At 41.1% G+C, this 15,677-nt stretch overlaps 1 protein-coding gene across 11 annotated transcripts in view; it reads right to left on the bottom strand.

Annotated features, from left to right (window-relative positions):
• The window catches only part of lef1 (lymphoid enhancer-binding factor 1), a 198,809-nt gene that overhangs the window by 94,836 nt on the left and 88,296 nt on the right, over positions 1 to 15,677 (bottom strand). For 8 of the 11 annotated variants that reach the window (XR_011353915.1, XR_011353913.1, XR_011353914.1 and 5 more), the window contains exon 4: positions 11,326 to 11,506. Coding sequence is in view for 8 of the 11 variants with exons in the window: in XM_069925776.1 (XP_069781877.1) it covers positions 11,326 to 11,506 (181 nt within the window). In the remaining 3 variants the exon portion in view is untranslated. The remainder of the gene's footprint in view (positions 1 to 11,325; positions 11,507 to 15,677) is intronic. The other 3 variants (XM_069925778.1, XM_069925772.1, XM_069925774.1) reach the window with 1 other exon arrangement.

Below are 15,677 nucleotides of genomic sequence, written 5' to 3' on the forward strand. Positions count from 1 at the left end.
TAATTCTAAGTGCACGTATATGTGATGTGTGTGTAAATTTAAGAAAAGTTCTTTAGTTCACAGTTTAATCTCACTTCTCATTCTTCCAAGTTCTCTGGTTGCAGGAAATTCTTAAACTGTGCACAGAATTCAACACCAGGCTTTGGTGCTCGAAAGGTAAATGTTTACCACTCAGGAAGGCTCTCATAGGGTTTTCAGAGAGAGATTTGTTGTTCCAGGATGTCCACAACTGAGGTATCACCATTAGTCAACTCAATGTCTTGCTGATGAAACTTTCCCCATTAGGGTTCTCCAGATGATAACCTCTATCAGCTACCACAGAGTTTCTTTCTGTTCCCCTTATTCCAAGAGAAACATCAAACCGATTGCACTTCCACCCATCCGCCGCTCTGGAGTTTTCTGCTTCTGTTCCAATGAGCTTCTTGGCTTGCACTGTTCAGCTGTCTCTCTCTCTCTCACTCTTTCATCTGAGATACCAACTGTCAGAAAGTCTATGTGACTCTCTCACTTGCAAAACCCTTGCCCTTCTCCAGCAAACAATAGTCTTCTTGGTCAAGCTGTTATCTTTAGGTAAACAAAAACCCAGGAGTAACCTTTCTGTGCACTCTGTTAAAACCTTTGCAAAGAGCTTTTAACAGCTAGTGTCTCCTGTTTGTTGCTTTAATGACGTCATTTCAATTAGCACCTATTTGTGAAATGTGCACAGCATTCTCCATAGTTTCTGTAAAGTTACTGAATATTAATTCTTCAATATTTCAAATAAGATCTATTTTAAAGTGTGTGTATTTATTTAACTTACTCTAATTTTACCAATTTATCTCCCAAATATTCCATTACAAGTTGAAAGACACCCTACAAAACAGGGATCATTTCCTATCTCTTGGTGAAGGTGAACATTGACAATAAAATTCACCAGTGCAGTCTATGGCTATCTGCGGAAAAGGGTGCTTCAAACCAGGCAGAAAACTCATGGTCTACTAGGCAACAGTGATCAAAGATGGAATGCATGCTTCTGAGATCTGAACAACATGCCCAAAGCACCTCAAACCAACGTTGTCCCGGCAAAATCCTCCGAGTCCACCTGAAGTACAACTGAACCAATGTCAATGTCCTCTGCCAGACCATCATCCCCAGTACTGAGGCTCTAATCATGCTCAATCAGTTCCATTATGATTGAAACACAGACTTCCTAAGAATATACTCTATGCCTTTGTCAGAATAAGAGATTCAGGTTCTTCAAATCCATGAAAAAGTACAACATTGCCATCAATGTCTGGAAATTTCTGAATTTCCACTGAAAGTAGAAATAGAAGTCTCAGGCTGTACTGAGAACCTCAAGTTTATGCATTGAAAACAAATGCTGGAATGAGTGCACCATCTTCTAAACAACCTAACGACCCCACCATGTATTGTCTGCTCAACCAGCAGCAAGATCTCTGTCTCACATCAGTCTTCTCAAAACCTACAAGACTTAAATGGAAGCAAATCACCTATAACCTTGATGGACCAGCTAAGAAAAAGGAAAAGCTATGACAATTCCAAATCTTTCGCACTAAGCCTTCATCCAGCATGATTAGCAAATCAGTTAGCCCAACGCTGTAACAGGACCAGTGACCGGGCTTTGAATCCAAGTGGCCAAATGACCACTTTGTGTGCTTTGGACATATAAGAACATACAACCTTCACATTTATCGAATATTGGGGGTTTTCCCAGATATCAGCATTTATTCTAAAGGACAATTTACTTTCTGTTCCTGAACATCAAAAAAAACTGCAGATGCCAGAAATAAAAATAGAAAATAATGGGCACACTCAGCAAATTCTGTTGCATCTGTAGAAAGATAGAGAATGTTTCTGGTCAAAGGCCCTTTGTCAGAATTCATCCAGCATTTTCATTCAGAGTTTCTTTCTAAATCTTATTAAGTTGGAACTGTGATTCCTCTTGCTCTCAGGATGCTCATAAAAGGCATTATGTCATTAGCTACATGATGGTTGTCTATAAATATACATATATATTCAGATACACGATCCTTCATCCGGAACCCTTGGGGGACAGTGTGTTCCGAATTTCAGAAAGCCCACCCGAATTGTGCTGCCGTATCCACCCCCTCCCCCTTCCAGTCGCCCAGCCGTTTCCCCCAACCACCAGTACCTCGGCCGCCCAGACATCTCCCCTGACCACCGGTCCCTTGGCCGCCCGGATGTCTCTCCCAACCGCCGGTCCCTCAGCCACCCGGACGTCTCCCCCGACCGCCGGTTCCCACTTTCCGGATTTTAGATGTCTGGATAAAGGATTGTGTATATCTGGTATATATGTATATATATATATATATATATATATATATATATATATATATATATATAAAATATATATATATATATAAAATATATATATATAAAATATACACCATTTCATCAGATGCAAGGATCGACAATGAGATAGACAACAGACTCGCCAAGGCAAATAGCGCCTTTGGAAGACTACACAAAAGAGTCTGGAAAAACAACCAACTGAAAAACCTCACAAAGATAAGCGTATACAGAGCCGTTGTCATACCCACACTCCTGTTCGGCTCCGAATCATGGGTCCTCTACCGGCACCACCTACAGCTCCTAGAACGCTTCCACCAGCGTTGTCTCCGCTCCATCCTCAACATCCATTGGAGCGCTCACACCCCTAATGTCGAGGTACTCGAGATGGCAGAGGTCGACAGCATCGAGTCCACGCTGCTGAAGATCCAGCTGCGCTGGATGGGTCACGTCTCCAGAATGGAGGACCATCGCCTTCCCAAGATCGTATTATATGGCGAGCTCTCCACTGGCCATCGTGACAGAGGTGCACCAAAGAAAAGGTACAAGGACTGCCTAAAGAAATCTCTTGGTGCCTGCCACATTGACCACCGCCAGTGGGCTGATAACGCCTCAAACCGTGCATCTTGGCGCCTCACAGTTTGGCGGGCAGCAGCCTCCTTTGAAGAAGACCGCAGAGCCCACCTCACTGACAAAAGGCAAAGGAGGAAAAACCCAACACCCAACCCCAACCAACCAATTTTCCCTTGCAACCGCTGCAATCGTGTCTGCCTGTCCCGCATCGGACTGGTCAGCCACAAACGAGCCTGCAGCTGACGTGGACTTTTTACCCCCTCCATAAATCTTCGTCCGCGAAGCCAAGCCAAAAGAAAGAAATATATATATATATATAATATATATAAATAATATATATATTATATATATATATAAATAATATATATGCATTATATAGTATATATATATATATATATATATATACACACACACACACACATATATATTATATATATATATATATATATATTATATATATATATATCTTCTTTCTTTGGCTTGGCTTCGCGGACGAAGATTTATGGAGGGGGTAAATGTCCACATCAGCTGCAGGCTCGTTTGTGGCTGACAAGTCCGATGCGGGACAGGCAGACACGGTTGCAGCGGTTGCAGGGAAAAATTGGTTGGTTGGGGTTGGGTGTTGGGTTTTTCCTCCTTTGCCTTTTGTCAGTGAGGTGGGCTCTGCGGTCTTCTTCAAAGGAGATATATAGATATATCTATCTATCTATATATAGATAGATATATTTATATATCTATATATATACACATAGATAGATAGATATATATATCTATAAATATATATAAATAGAGAGAGATATATAGATAAATATCTATCTATATCTATATATAGATGTGTGTGTGTGTGTGTGTGTGTGTGTGTGTGTGTGTGTGTGTGTGTGTGTGTGTGTGTGTGTGTGTGTGTGTCTGTCTGTCTTTGATCATCAACATTAAGAACAGATTGTCCAGCATTATCACATTACTGTTTGGTTACTTGCTCTGTGAAAATTGGCTGCTGTATTTCCTCTGTTACATCAATGTTGACACTTCAAAATTACGTCATTGGCTGTGAAATGCTTTGGAACCTGCAGAACTCATGATGCGAACTATGCAAATCTATCTACTTTCTTTTACACAGGTGTTCCCTGGCAGAGACACTCTCTTTTGAGAAAAATCAATTAAATGGAACAGCAGCTTGCAAGATTGATAAAAACTGAATATAATCCTTTAAGCTTTTTTTTATTAATTTATACAAAGGAAATGTTCATCAGCAAAATAATTGCAGGAAAGAAATTGTAGGATTCAAGAAGGAAACCAAAACATAGCTTTTCTGTTGTAAAACAACCGTACTGAATTTTTATATGCTGCAGTTGCTACAATTAACCTTTTCTCTTCTTGATAGATGTGATGTATGAATCATCACTAATGAATGTGTCAACTAGTTAAGAAAGTGAGTTTCAATTTACCTTTCAAAGCTTTGTCGCAGGACAGTGTGAACAGAAGAAAAATATTCAATTCATTTTTATTAGCATTTTCTTTTTACTATTCCCTTAAGGAACTAATATTAAAATGTTTCAGTTTCTTTCACCTATAAAAAGGCATACATAACACACATACACACAATGAAAGCAATGATTGTAACACTTTAAATGTAACATTTAATCTTCTGTTGGTATTTCTCCAACTCCACTATATCTTGAACATAAACACTTTAACTTTCTTGCTTCCCAGTCCAATTGCTCTTCAGCACCTTGGTTATGCCCAGGGTTCCCAGATGCAGAAGAAAGCAATGTACTCTGGCTACAAAACACTACAATCCGAGTTCTTCTCTTTCTTTGTCTCTCTCCCTCTTCACTCCTCCCTCCCTCCCTCCCTCCCCCCTCCCCCCAACAGGGATTTCCACCATCTGCAACTTTACAGGATCAGCAGTTAATTAAGAGTCATTTTCAGTCCCTTAATGCTAACACTTGATATGATTCACTTGCCTCACGATTGTCATTCCAGCTCATACTAAGCTCTTCATCAAGCTGATTCCTTGGGGCTTCAAGGTCAAATAGTTTTGCATGTGTAGTATTTAACATCCAAAGCTCTGCCGGGAGAACTCTCTCTCTGCTGACAACCCACAAACATGAAGCCCTAGAGCTTTCAGAAGAGCCTGGCAGGATTAAAACAGGGCTTTAATCCCAAATAGACCTTTGCATTTCATGGTATACCTGAAAATGTCCCCCTGGGAAGTCTGTAAAAAGCAATGATTTCTCATATTAAATTCCCCTTCCCCACAGCAGACACACAAACAACTGTCTCAGAATGAAACCAAATCATGTTACTCTGGATTACAGAATCACAGGGCAGCACGGTTGGCGTAGTGGTTAGCGCAACGCCTTTACAGCACCAGCGATCGAATCCAGGATTCGAGTCCTGCACAGTCTTTCAGGAGTTTATACGTTCTCCCCTTGTCTGTGTGGGTTTTCCCTGGGGCCTCCAGTTTCCTCCGACAGTTCAAAATGTACCAGCGGTGTAGGTTATTTGGGTGTAAATTAGGCAGCATGGACTCGTGGGCCGAAATGGCCCATTACCGTGCTGTACGTCTAAATTTAAAATTTAACCCATCCAGCACACAGTAAGGAAGTTTGGCCAATCAAGTTCCTGTAGGCTTTCTATTCCCCTACATCTTTTCACAACTTTGTCAATTACTTCCTTCAAGTGCTGATCCAATTCCCTTTTGAAACCTTTGTTACAGTCAGTGAGTTCCAGGGCATCACCACTTGCTGCTGAATGAAAGATTCTTCTCTCTTTCCTCCATATGTTTCTTTTGTCCTTCACTTTAAATCACCATCTCCTGAAGAATGAACCACCTGCTAATGGAAGCACCCTCTCTTTTATTTATCCAAGCACTTCGATCAAATTCTTTCTACCAAAATAGCACCAAGTAGAACAAACCAGGATCTCTAGGCTACCGTGGAGGCATCCTTGCAAATGCCTCCTGCACTCTCTCTCAGATTGCAATTAATGTTGTGGACTCATCAGGGCACAGAATGGGGTATTTTAAACATTTATCAAAGGCCAATCTAAGGAACAAAATGCAAGAAACCTATAGGAGGGCAACCTATATCTCCAAAGAACAAATAGTTTGTTTGGAAAAACATTGCAATCTGTTCAATTAGCAGAAAAGGCTCCAGGTCTAATTGAGATGGAGGGACAGAGGCAAGACTGCAGTCTGACCCATAATGTCTGACAATCCTCACACAACCCAAAAAACTGTTCCTTAGTTACACGCTCTTACAACAGAGCAACGAGATTATTGCTGAGAAATGTTATTATTTAGCTTCTCGTTGCATTCTGCACGAGGATGCCTGACCTTTCCCCAGCACACCCAAAGGTGACACTGTGAATACAACTCCCAATTTTGCCAATTCTGGAGTAAAGGGGACTTCAAAGAATCCAAATGACAACAGTTTGGGAAGATTTTCACAAAATATAGGAGCACTTCATGCTGGCCTCCCATTTCTCTCCTAACTTAAAGGAATACAGGATTGATACTATGAGATCTGAATGGTAGATACAACATGAGTGCAGATTATTGACTTAAGTTCCTTACAAAGACTCAGAGTGAGCTACAAATATCAATGAGCATTTTCTCCAGCATTCAGCTGCTGAGATGTATGTAGCTTGTGTGGATTTCAAAACAAGCATTAATTTCCTTATTGTTTTACTGAACAAGGATTCTCAATGGAGAAGGCAAATGGATCTTCCTCTCAGAGAGATTCTGGAACCCGTGGTACACATCACTCCTGGCATTTGCACCTATCACACTGATCAGGACTTCAATGCCCCTTTGAGTGAGTCTAGAAATTCTCCGACACTCCTGCCAGTGTGTATTTGTTATTACAGGAGTGTGCCTATCTCAGATCACTGTGCAACAGACTGGTGCACTCATGTTCAATGGAGCCTGGTCTCTTTAGAAAACAAGTGTCTGATTTTAGTGCATTTTTAAAAACGTACTTGTTGGGAATTTGGATAAGTGTTAGTATTAAATGCAGCTTAGTGCAACAGGGATCTGTCTAATCCAGACTTCATGTTTCCACATAGTTAATATCCAGGAGGTATCTGCATGTTCCACCAAGGACATGTGGATATTGAAAAGATCCTTAATTCATTCATTATGGGTTGTGCTGCAGTGTGGATTCCTTGCTATTGACATATTGTAGAAGGTTGTGGATTTGACTCTCACTAAAAAGACAAGTGACCATGATCTCCTGAGAACTGTCCAATCAAAGATAAAACATTAAAGTAGAGAGGGCTAGTGTGTCCTCTCAGGTGGATGGATGATAATATGAAAGAGTACACGGAAAATTGTCAAGGATGTTGCCGGGACTTGAGAATTGTGTTACAGGGGAAGGTTAAACATGTTAGGACTTTATTCCCTAGAGCATTGAAGAATGAGTGGGGATTTTTATAGATGTACAAAATTATGAGGGGAATAGATAAGAGTAAATACAATTAGGCTTTTTCAACTAAGATTGGGTGAGACAATAACTAGAGGACATGGGTTAAGGTTGAAAGGTGAAATGTTTAAAGGGAGTATTAGGGGAACTTTTTCACACAGAGAGTGGTGAGGATGTGGAACAAGCTACCAGCTAAAGTGGTGAATAAGGGCTCAATTTTGACATTTAGGAAAAATGTTAGGTGCATTTTCCTTGTGCTCTATTTTTATTTAAGAATCTCTTATGTGGATAAGGGTGAGTTGATAAGGAGTATGGTAAGCTTTAAGACCATTGAGATGAATGAAAATCTTGTTAAGTCCTCTCCTAATGCATTATTAGGAGAGAGATGAATACTTATCACAACTTACTCCCCTGTTTTATGGTGGTTCCAACATCCTCCCTCCTCACTCTTCCCCGAGTCTGTTACAGGCAACAAACTTGAGACTGGATACTCGCAAAAAAAAACCTCTGTTCTCTATTTGGTCAAAATCCACCCAATCAGGGACGATTTCAAGATCTCTTAAGGATATCAGAGATACTTATGGATTGCCTTTAGCTGAAAATTGAGTCAAACTTGTCATGTAAATGCAGGTTGGGGAGAACTAAGACAACCAAAGATGACTCTTGATAATCTCATGAAAGAAGGAAAATCCCTTCTGCTGTAATGGTACTTAGAACTGATAATGACAAGAGCATTTGTTCCAATAATGTTGCATGAGAGGTTCATGCTGGCCAGAATTTGGAAATAATTCAATGGCGTGGGATTTCTTAGAACCAGAAAGCAATATAACACAGAAGCAGCCTCTTCAGCCCATTTAGTCTGTGTTGATTTATTATACTGTCTGGTCCCATTGACCTGCACCCGGACCATAGCCCTCTATAACCCCCACATCCATGTACCTCTCCAAATTCTTATTCAATGTCAAAATCAAGCCGACATTCACCATTTCAGCTGGCAGTTCGTTCCACTCTCACCAGTCTTTGTGTGAAGAAGTCCACCTTCAAATCTCCCCTCATTCTTCTACGCTCCAGAAAATAAAGTCCTAACTTGTTTAACCTTTCCCTGTAACTCAGTTCCTAAAGTCCTGGCAACATCCAAGTAAATCTTCTCTGCACTCTTTCAATCTTATTTATATCTTTCTTATAGTTAGGTAACCAAAACTGCACACTAAATGGATAAGAACAGTTCTGACAATTAATTGTCAACAACTTGACAGCATCTGGACAAAGGACAAATAGGGCAGCATGGTTGGCGTAGTGGTTAGTTCAAAGCCTTTAGAGTGCTAGCATTTGGGACTGGAGCTGGGTTTGAACTGTTTTTATGGAGTTTGTACGTTCTCCCTGTGTTTTCATGGGTTTTCTTCGGTGGGTCAAGTTTCCTCCCACCTTGCTGGGGTGTAGGTTAATGGGGTATAAAATGGGACACATGGACTTGTAAGGCTAAATTGGCCTGTTACTGTGCTATGTGTCTAATATTTTTATAAAATTAAAAAAATCTATTTGATTGACATCCCATCCATCAGTATATTCATTCATTCCATTTATCAGCAGTGCATAATGTCTACAGAGAGTAACATCTATAAAATCCACTTTTACTCACGTGGGGTACTTTAACAGCACCTTCCAAACCTGTGATTTCTACCCATCAAAAAGGGACAAGGGTGACTGCTACAACAGGTAGTGCAATAACCCATAAACACAGTTAGGATTAGACACACATCTTTACAATTACAATTCCCCATCTCCATACATATACACAGCCTTACACACACACCCACTTGCATGCATGCAGACCATGTGCACATGCAAAAGAATGTGCACACACACCCACATATCAGTTACGTATGAATTCCCACAAACACACAAATAAACACATGCACCAAATGCAAACCTGCACCAATACACACAAGCATGAAAACACACACACAAACATGAACATAAACACCAATATGAATACACACACCAACATGAATATATACATCCACTTGAATGCACACACTAACATGAAAACACACACACACACTTGCATGAATGCATGTAAACTAAAACTGACTAAAAGCAAGCAACTCTGCACATTTAGCCAATGAGCAGCATATAAATACTACTTCCTCTCCGTGTTTGCTTAGCTGCACCCCATAACAAGCAGGACCCAGCGCTGCTCAGTTCTGCCCTTCATTTATTGTAGTGGAAATAAAGTATAGCCACGAAGCAATTCTTTTACGGTCCCCTTGGTCCAGCCAATCTGTTCCTGAACTTGGAGCTTTATTTTAGAATGGATTAGGATAACTTTTTGAGATAACTTCAGCTGATAACCAGAGCAGGTCCTAGCATTACTCAGTGCAACACTGAAAAAGTGGGCAGTATTAGGTCAACAACTTTCTTCATTTCAATTGGAATTGGCCTTTACAACCATTTTACCCAAAATTAAAATTCTACTTACAGATTAAAAAGACTTCTTTGAAGGATTGTGGCTAAAACAATGTTTGAAAAGTTGTTCAAATGATTAATTCAACATTGGAAACCTGGATTTGATGGCAAACTTTGTGCTGGTTTATCCTAGTTATTTGTTTCTGCAATGACATATTTTAAATGCTGCTACATTTCCTTAATTTTCTTAACCTCCTCCATCCAGATGCAGACTAGTTAACGTTTATTGTGACACACAGCCAGCTGTGTTATGCTCTAAGATTTGTTCATAATAAATTGAGTCTGGAAGACTGGGTGTGTCATGAATTAACGCAAAACACAAAACCCAGGCTTTAGTTTAGGATTATATTTATCATATGCTTCATTGACATTTACAACACAGAAAGAGGCCATTCAGCTCATTCTCCAAGAAATGAACATAGAACATTACAGTTCTTTAGCCTTCGATGTTGTGCCAACCTAATATAAACCTACTCAACAATCCAAACCTTCCCTGCCTCACACCCATCACCCTTTATTTATCTTGCATCCATTTTCCTGAGTATTTTTTCTGAGTATTTTAAATCTCCCTATTGTACCAGCCTCAGTCATGCATTCCAGGAACCCATTACTCCCTGTCTACAAAATTTATCCCTGATATCTCCCTTAAACCTTCCTCGCTTCAACTTGAACAAATGTCTTCTAGTATTTGCTACTGTTGCTCTGGGGAAAAAGGTGCTGGCTGTCCACCCTATCAAAGCCTCTCATTATCTTGAACTTTTCATTTTCCAGTTTATGCTTTACAACCTATTATTTCTATATTTTCAGTGAGTCAAACATACATAGTACAAGAAATCTGTGTTGTTAATTGCTTAACTATGGATGGGCTGACTAGCTGGATTGCTTGCAAAAACAAATTTTTTCACTGCATCTGATACACACAACAATAAACTTGAATTTTTTTTTTCGGACACAGAGCAAACCATTTCAGTCCATTTCGTCTATGCTGGCACACATAGACATTCACCACTACTTTTCCCTTTAACTTATTCTCATCACATTCCCATCAATCCTCCCTAAATCCTATCATTCACCCATACACTTGGGCTAACCCTCCCACCAGAGCACCCAGATCAAGCCCACATGGTCACCAGGAGAACATGCAAACGGCACACATCAAGGGAGATCAGGACTGAATCTTGGTCTTTGGAGCTGTGAGGCAAAAGTTCAACCAGATATGCCACTATGCCCTGTAGAATAATCTTTAAATGTGATATACATTTCGTCAATCATTCACATCGTGAGATCCACACCCGCCTTTACTCGTTGAAATCATTTCTTATCAACTTCCCTCTGATCCTTCGACCAAATAGTTTAAATTTACGTCACCCAGTTATTAAGCTCTCTGCCAAGAGAAATAGGTCTTTCCTGTTTACATCGACTCATTCTCATAATTTTATATACCTCAATTAAATCTCCATTCCATCTCCTTTGATCCAACAAAAACAATCCCACAACTTTAATTGTCCAAATCGTGAATGGAAATTAAACACAACAAGTCTTGCAACATTACCTCCCTTGTATTCAGGTTCAGTCACACTTCGTATCAGAGATTCCTCACCTCGCTTCGAGCTGGAATCTGTGGGGATTTGTGTCGGATGTGATCCTGGCGCAAAGTGCTCGTCACTGTAAGTGATGAGAGGGGTGAGAGGGTGAACAGCATGGCACGGCTGCACCACAGGCACCTTGTTTGACTGGAGGACAGAAAACAACAGGACAGCATACGTCAGTGACAATTGATGAAATCTACAAGCGACTGATGTTTTTCTTTAATTTAACGTAAGAGCATGGTAGAAGGCACTTCTGGAGCATGAAACCTGTGCTGCCCAATAAACCCACCAACGTCATACATTTTGAGGGTGGGAGGAAACTGGAACATCTGGGGGAAACCCCACGCAGGTCACAGGTACAATCTTTTTACAGACAGCACTGGATTAAAACCCAGGTCGCTGGCACTGCAATGACTGAATGAATAAATAAAAATTGATTGTCACATAGTACAATATAGAGATGCACCGTAATTCTTATTTGCTGCAGCCACTAATTTATGTAAGATAAACCAATTACAAAAACATGAATTAAATGACCATCAAACACCAAGAAAGAGAAATGAGATAATATATTTTAAAAGATAAATATTTACAGTTTCAGTTAGGGCAAAAAAAAGTGATGTTTCAATAGTGCACACAGATCTTTTGGTGGTTCTGGAGTGTACGGTTAAGGTAGTACAGTGAGGTTCTGTAGCTTTTGGGAGTGAACTAATGCATCTATATAGTGGAAATATGGGCATCAGAAAGACCTTCACTGACAACTTTAGGTCAAGATTACCAAAAGAAAGTAAAAGAAAATAACTTCAAAATGAACACAAAGAAAATCCAAATGACATTTTTTTTAAAAAAGTGAGCACAGAATGTTTTGCCCAGTGTGGAGGTATCAGTAGCCAGAGGACATGGGTTTAAGGTGAGCATTGAGGTAATTTTTTTTTACATTAAGGGTGATGGGTATATGGAACAAGCTGTTAGAGGAGATGGTCAAGGCAGATATTATTGCAACTTTTACTAAACATTTATATGATTAGAGTGGAATCCCGATTTAACGTGAATCTGGATATAATGAGATAAGCCATCGGACACTTTTTTTTGCTCTTTCTGGAATTGAAGTGTTTTTTTTTAATGGAATACACCGTTAGAAAACAAAAATCTTTTTTTTTCGAGAAAGATAAGCTTTTAGGCACTTGACGCGATCAAGACTAAAAGTCAAACCCAAGTTGCACGAGACCGCGCCATGCCTGAATCAACACTTTGTGCCTGGAAATCTCAAGAAGATAAGTTTGAGCATCATTTTGGAAAGACGAGAAAGAGGTGGGACTGAAGGCCAAACATATGAAGACAGCCAAAGATATCAACCTCGATGACTACCTGTATGAGCGGTTCATTCACACGTGCTCAGAAGGCCTTCCCATTCCTGGACCTATTCTCAAAGCTCCAACCGAGAAGTTTAACAAGCTGATCAATGGAGAAACTCCATAGTTCAAAGCTAGCAATGGATGGCTGTTACGGGATTTCTCAAGTGTTAGTGTCTGGATAAATTCACTCAGCCGACAGTGCCACCGCCAGCGAATACCCAGCAGAACTAAAAACTCTCTTAGAAGGTGGCGGCTATGTCAAAGAACAATTGTACCACTATGATGAAACAGGCCTCTCCTACAACATGATCCCAGATGGCATGCAGGCCAGCAAAGATGACACCCATCGACATAAAGGGTTCAAACAATACAAAGATCGCGTGATGTTGTTGTTTGGTGTTACCAAGATTGGAACACAAGTTAAAACCACTCATGAATGGCAAATTTCGATCGCCCTGCTGTTTCCATCATGTCAACGTGAAGTCATTACCGTTCAAATACATGCATGACAGCAACGCTTGGAGGACCAGTGTCATCTTTGAGCATTGGTCTTACAAAACTTTTGTCCCTGCTATCCTCTCTCATTTGCGTAAGCAAAAGCTAGAACTCAAAGCTCTTCTTTTGTTTAACAACTGTCCCGCCCACCCGCCAGCTGCCAACCTATTAAGCCACGACGGAAAGATCAGAGTTTCTTGCCTCCCAAAGAACACTACATCTAAGATCCAGCCACTAGATTAGGGATCATCTGCGTCCAAGCAGAATTACAGGCGTGAATTAGTTCATAGAATTGTAGACGAATCATTAAGGAAGTTTTCCACTTAGGTGGGAAGAGCTGAGCAGTAGTCAGCTCCTCGTGTTGGAAAAATGCTGGGAGAGGTGTCTGGGCCCAGCCTTTTCATCACAACAATCCACAAAGGAAGATGAAGATGATGACAGTGAGCGAGAATTCTATGGCTTCGCAGATGAAGAGGTGGGTGAGGTGGAAAGGCTGTTTGAAATTAGCAAAGAGGATTTTCGCCAGTGGTTCTCTGCCAACAATGAATGCCCAACAACTGAGCATCTGATGGGACTCTAAGATCATCCATATTGTTACTATAGCACCAGTTCCTGAACCACAGGAGCATGACGATGAGGAGCATCCACTCCCACCCCCAAAAGTGTCTGAAGCCATTGAGTACCTCAAGGCGAGCCCACATTGGCTGGAGACCCAAGATGTGGACTGCATAAAAATCCTCCAGCTCAGAAGCATTTTGGATTTTACTCGATGATAGGCCCTAAATGTGTGTTATAATTTGTTTCCTAGAAATGCTATGTGACCTACTGAGTTTCTCCAGCACCTTTGTGTATTGCAAACAACTGGTAAATGTTGTTTTCATTTGGAAAGTGAATGAATAAAAGCCTGAGGGTAATTTTAACACTGAGTGAAATGGCAACAGCAATAGCCTGTTACACAATTCTCCCAATTTATGTTCCTCAGGAGAAATGAGCTGTATGAAGCTAAATTGATTTTGCCTCTTTAATATCATTGCTCATCATAGTCAATGAAATAAATGTCAAGGGACACAGTACATACACCGTGCTGACATGTCTATGAAGTGGTTTATCACTGCCGCTGGGGATGAGTTTCGAAGCAATGGTGTTCAAAGGGTTTGTAGTTGTGTCCTGTAACAGAACCAAGCACCATCCTCATGAATACTGTGAGTGGATCTGGTCTAACATGGCTGACAATGGACTGAGTCAAACACTAAGAGTAACTTTATTACTGAAATAAAATAAAGTCACTAAAATAAACACCTTCAACTTCCTTCCTTTCCAATCAACCACATACATGCTAAATCGAGGCCACCATGCCAAATCATATGATCAGCAGTCTTACAGAGGCAAGAATGTCCAGTCTCAGGAGACTTCAGCTTCGTACACTGTCTGCAGAAATGCGAGCTGGAATTTCCCAACTAATTCTCGGATCCTAACAGAAACGCCAAAGAAATTCTGTTCTAAGCTTAAATTTTCACTCTGAAGCTGCTCTCTGTCAAAACCAAACATTGTCAGTGGCTTGTAAACTGTGTCTGTAAGCACTCTCAATTAATAGTGGCAGGTTAGTCTCTTTGGCTTGGCTTCGCGGACGAAGATTTATGGAGGGGGTAAAAAGTCCACGTCAGCTGCAGGCTCGTTTGTGGCTGACAAGTCCGATGCGGGACAGGCAGACACGATTGCAACGGTTGCAAGGGAAAATTTGTTGGTTGGGGTTGGGTGTTGGGTTTTTCCTCCTTTGCCTTTTGTCAGTGAGGTGGGCTCTGCGGTCTTCTTCAAAGGAGGTTGCAGCCCGCCAAACTGTGAGGCGCCAAGATGCACGGTTTGAGGCGTTATCAGCCCACTGGCGGTGGTCAATGTGGCAGGCACCAAGAGATTTCTTTAGGCAGTCCTTGTACCTTTTCTTTGGTGCACCTCTGTCACGGTGGCCAGTGGAGAGCTCGCCATATAACACGATCTTGGGAAGGCGATGGTCCTCCATTCTGGAGACGTGACCCATCCAGCGCAGCTGGATCTTCAGCAGCGTGGACTCGATGCTGTCGACCTCTGCCATCTCGAGTACTTCGACGTTAGGGGTGTAAGCGCTCCAATGGATGTTGAGGATGGAGCGGAGACAACGCTGGTGGAAGCGTTCTAGGAGCCGTAGGTGGTGCCGGTAGGTTAGTGATACAATGGTAAAGGGACAAATGATGGCCATAGTTACAGAGCACAGAAAGGGCCCATCAGCGCATCTCATGCATGGTGACCATCAAGTACCCACCTATACCAATTCCAGTTACCAGTTCTTGGTCCATAGCTATGCGTTAATTATTCTAGCGCTCATATATCTACTTCTTAGATGTAGTAAAATTATCTGCCTCCACTACTCTTGCAATGATAATGTGCTAGTGCTCCTCCTGACCACTAGAGGGAGTCAGAAACTAGTTGTT

The sequence above is a fragment of the Narcine bancroftii genome, chromosome 3 (genome assembly GCF_036971445.1).
Source record: "Narcine bancroftii isolate sNarBan1 chromosome 3, sNarBan1.hap1, whole genome shotgun sequence".
Lineage (NCBI taxonomy): Eukaryota > Metazoa > Chordata > Chondrichthyes > Torpediniformes > Narcinidae > Narcine > Narcine bancroftii.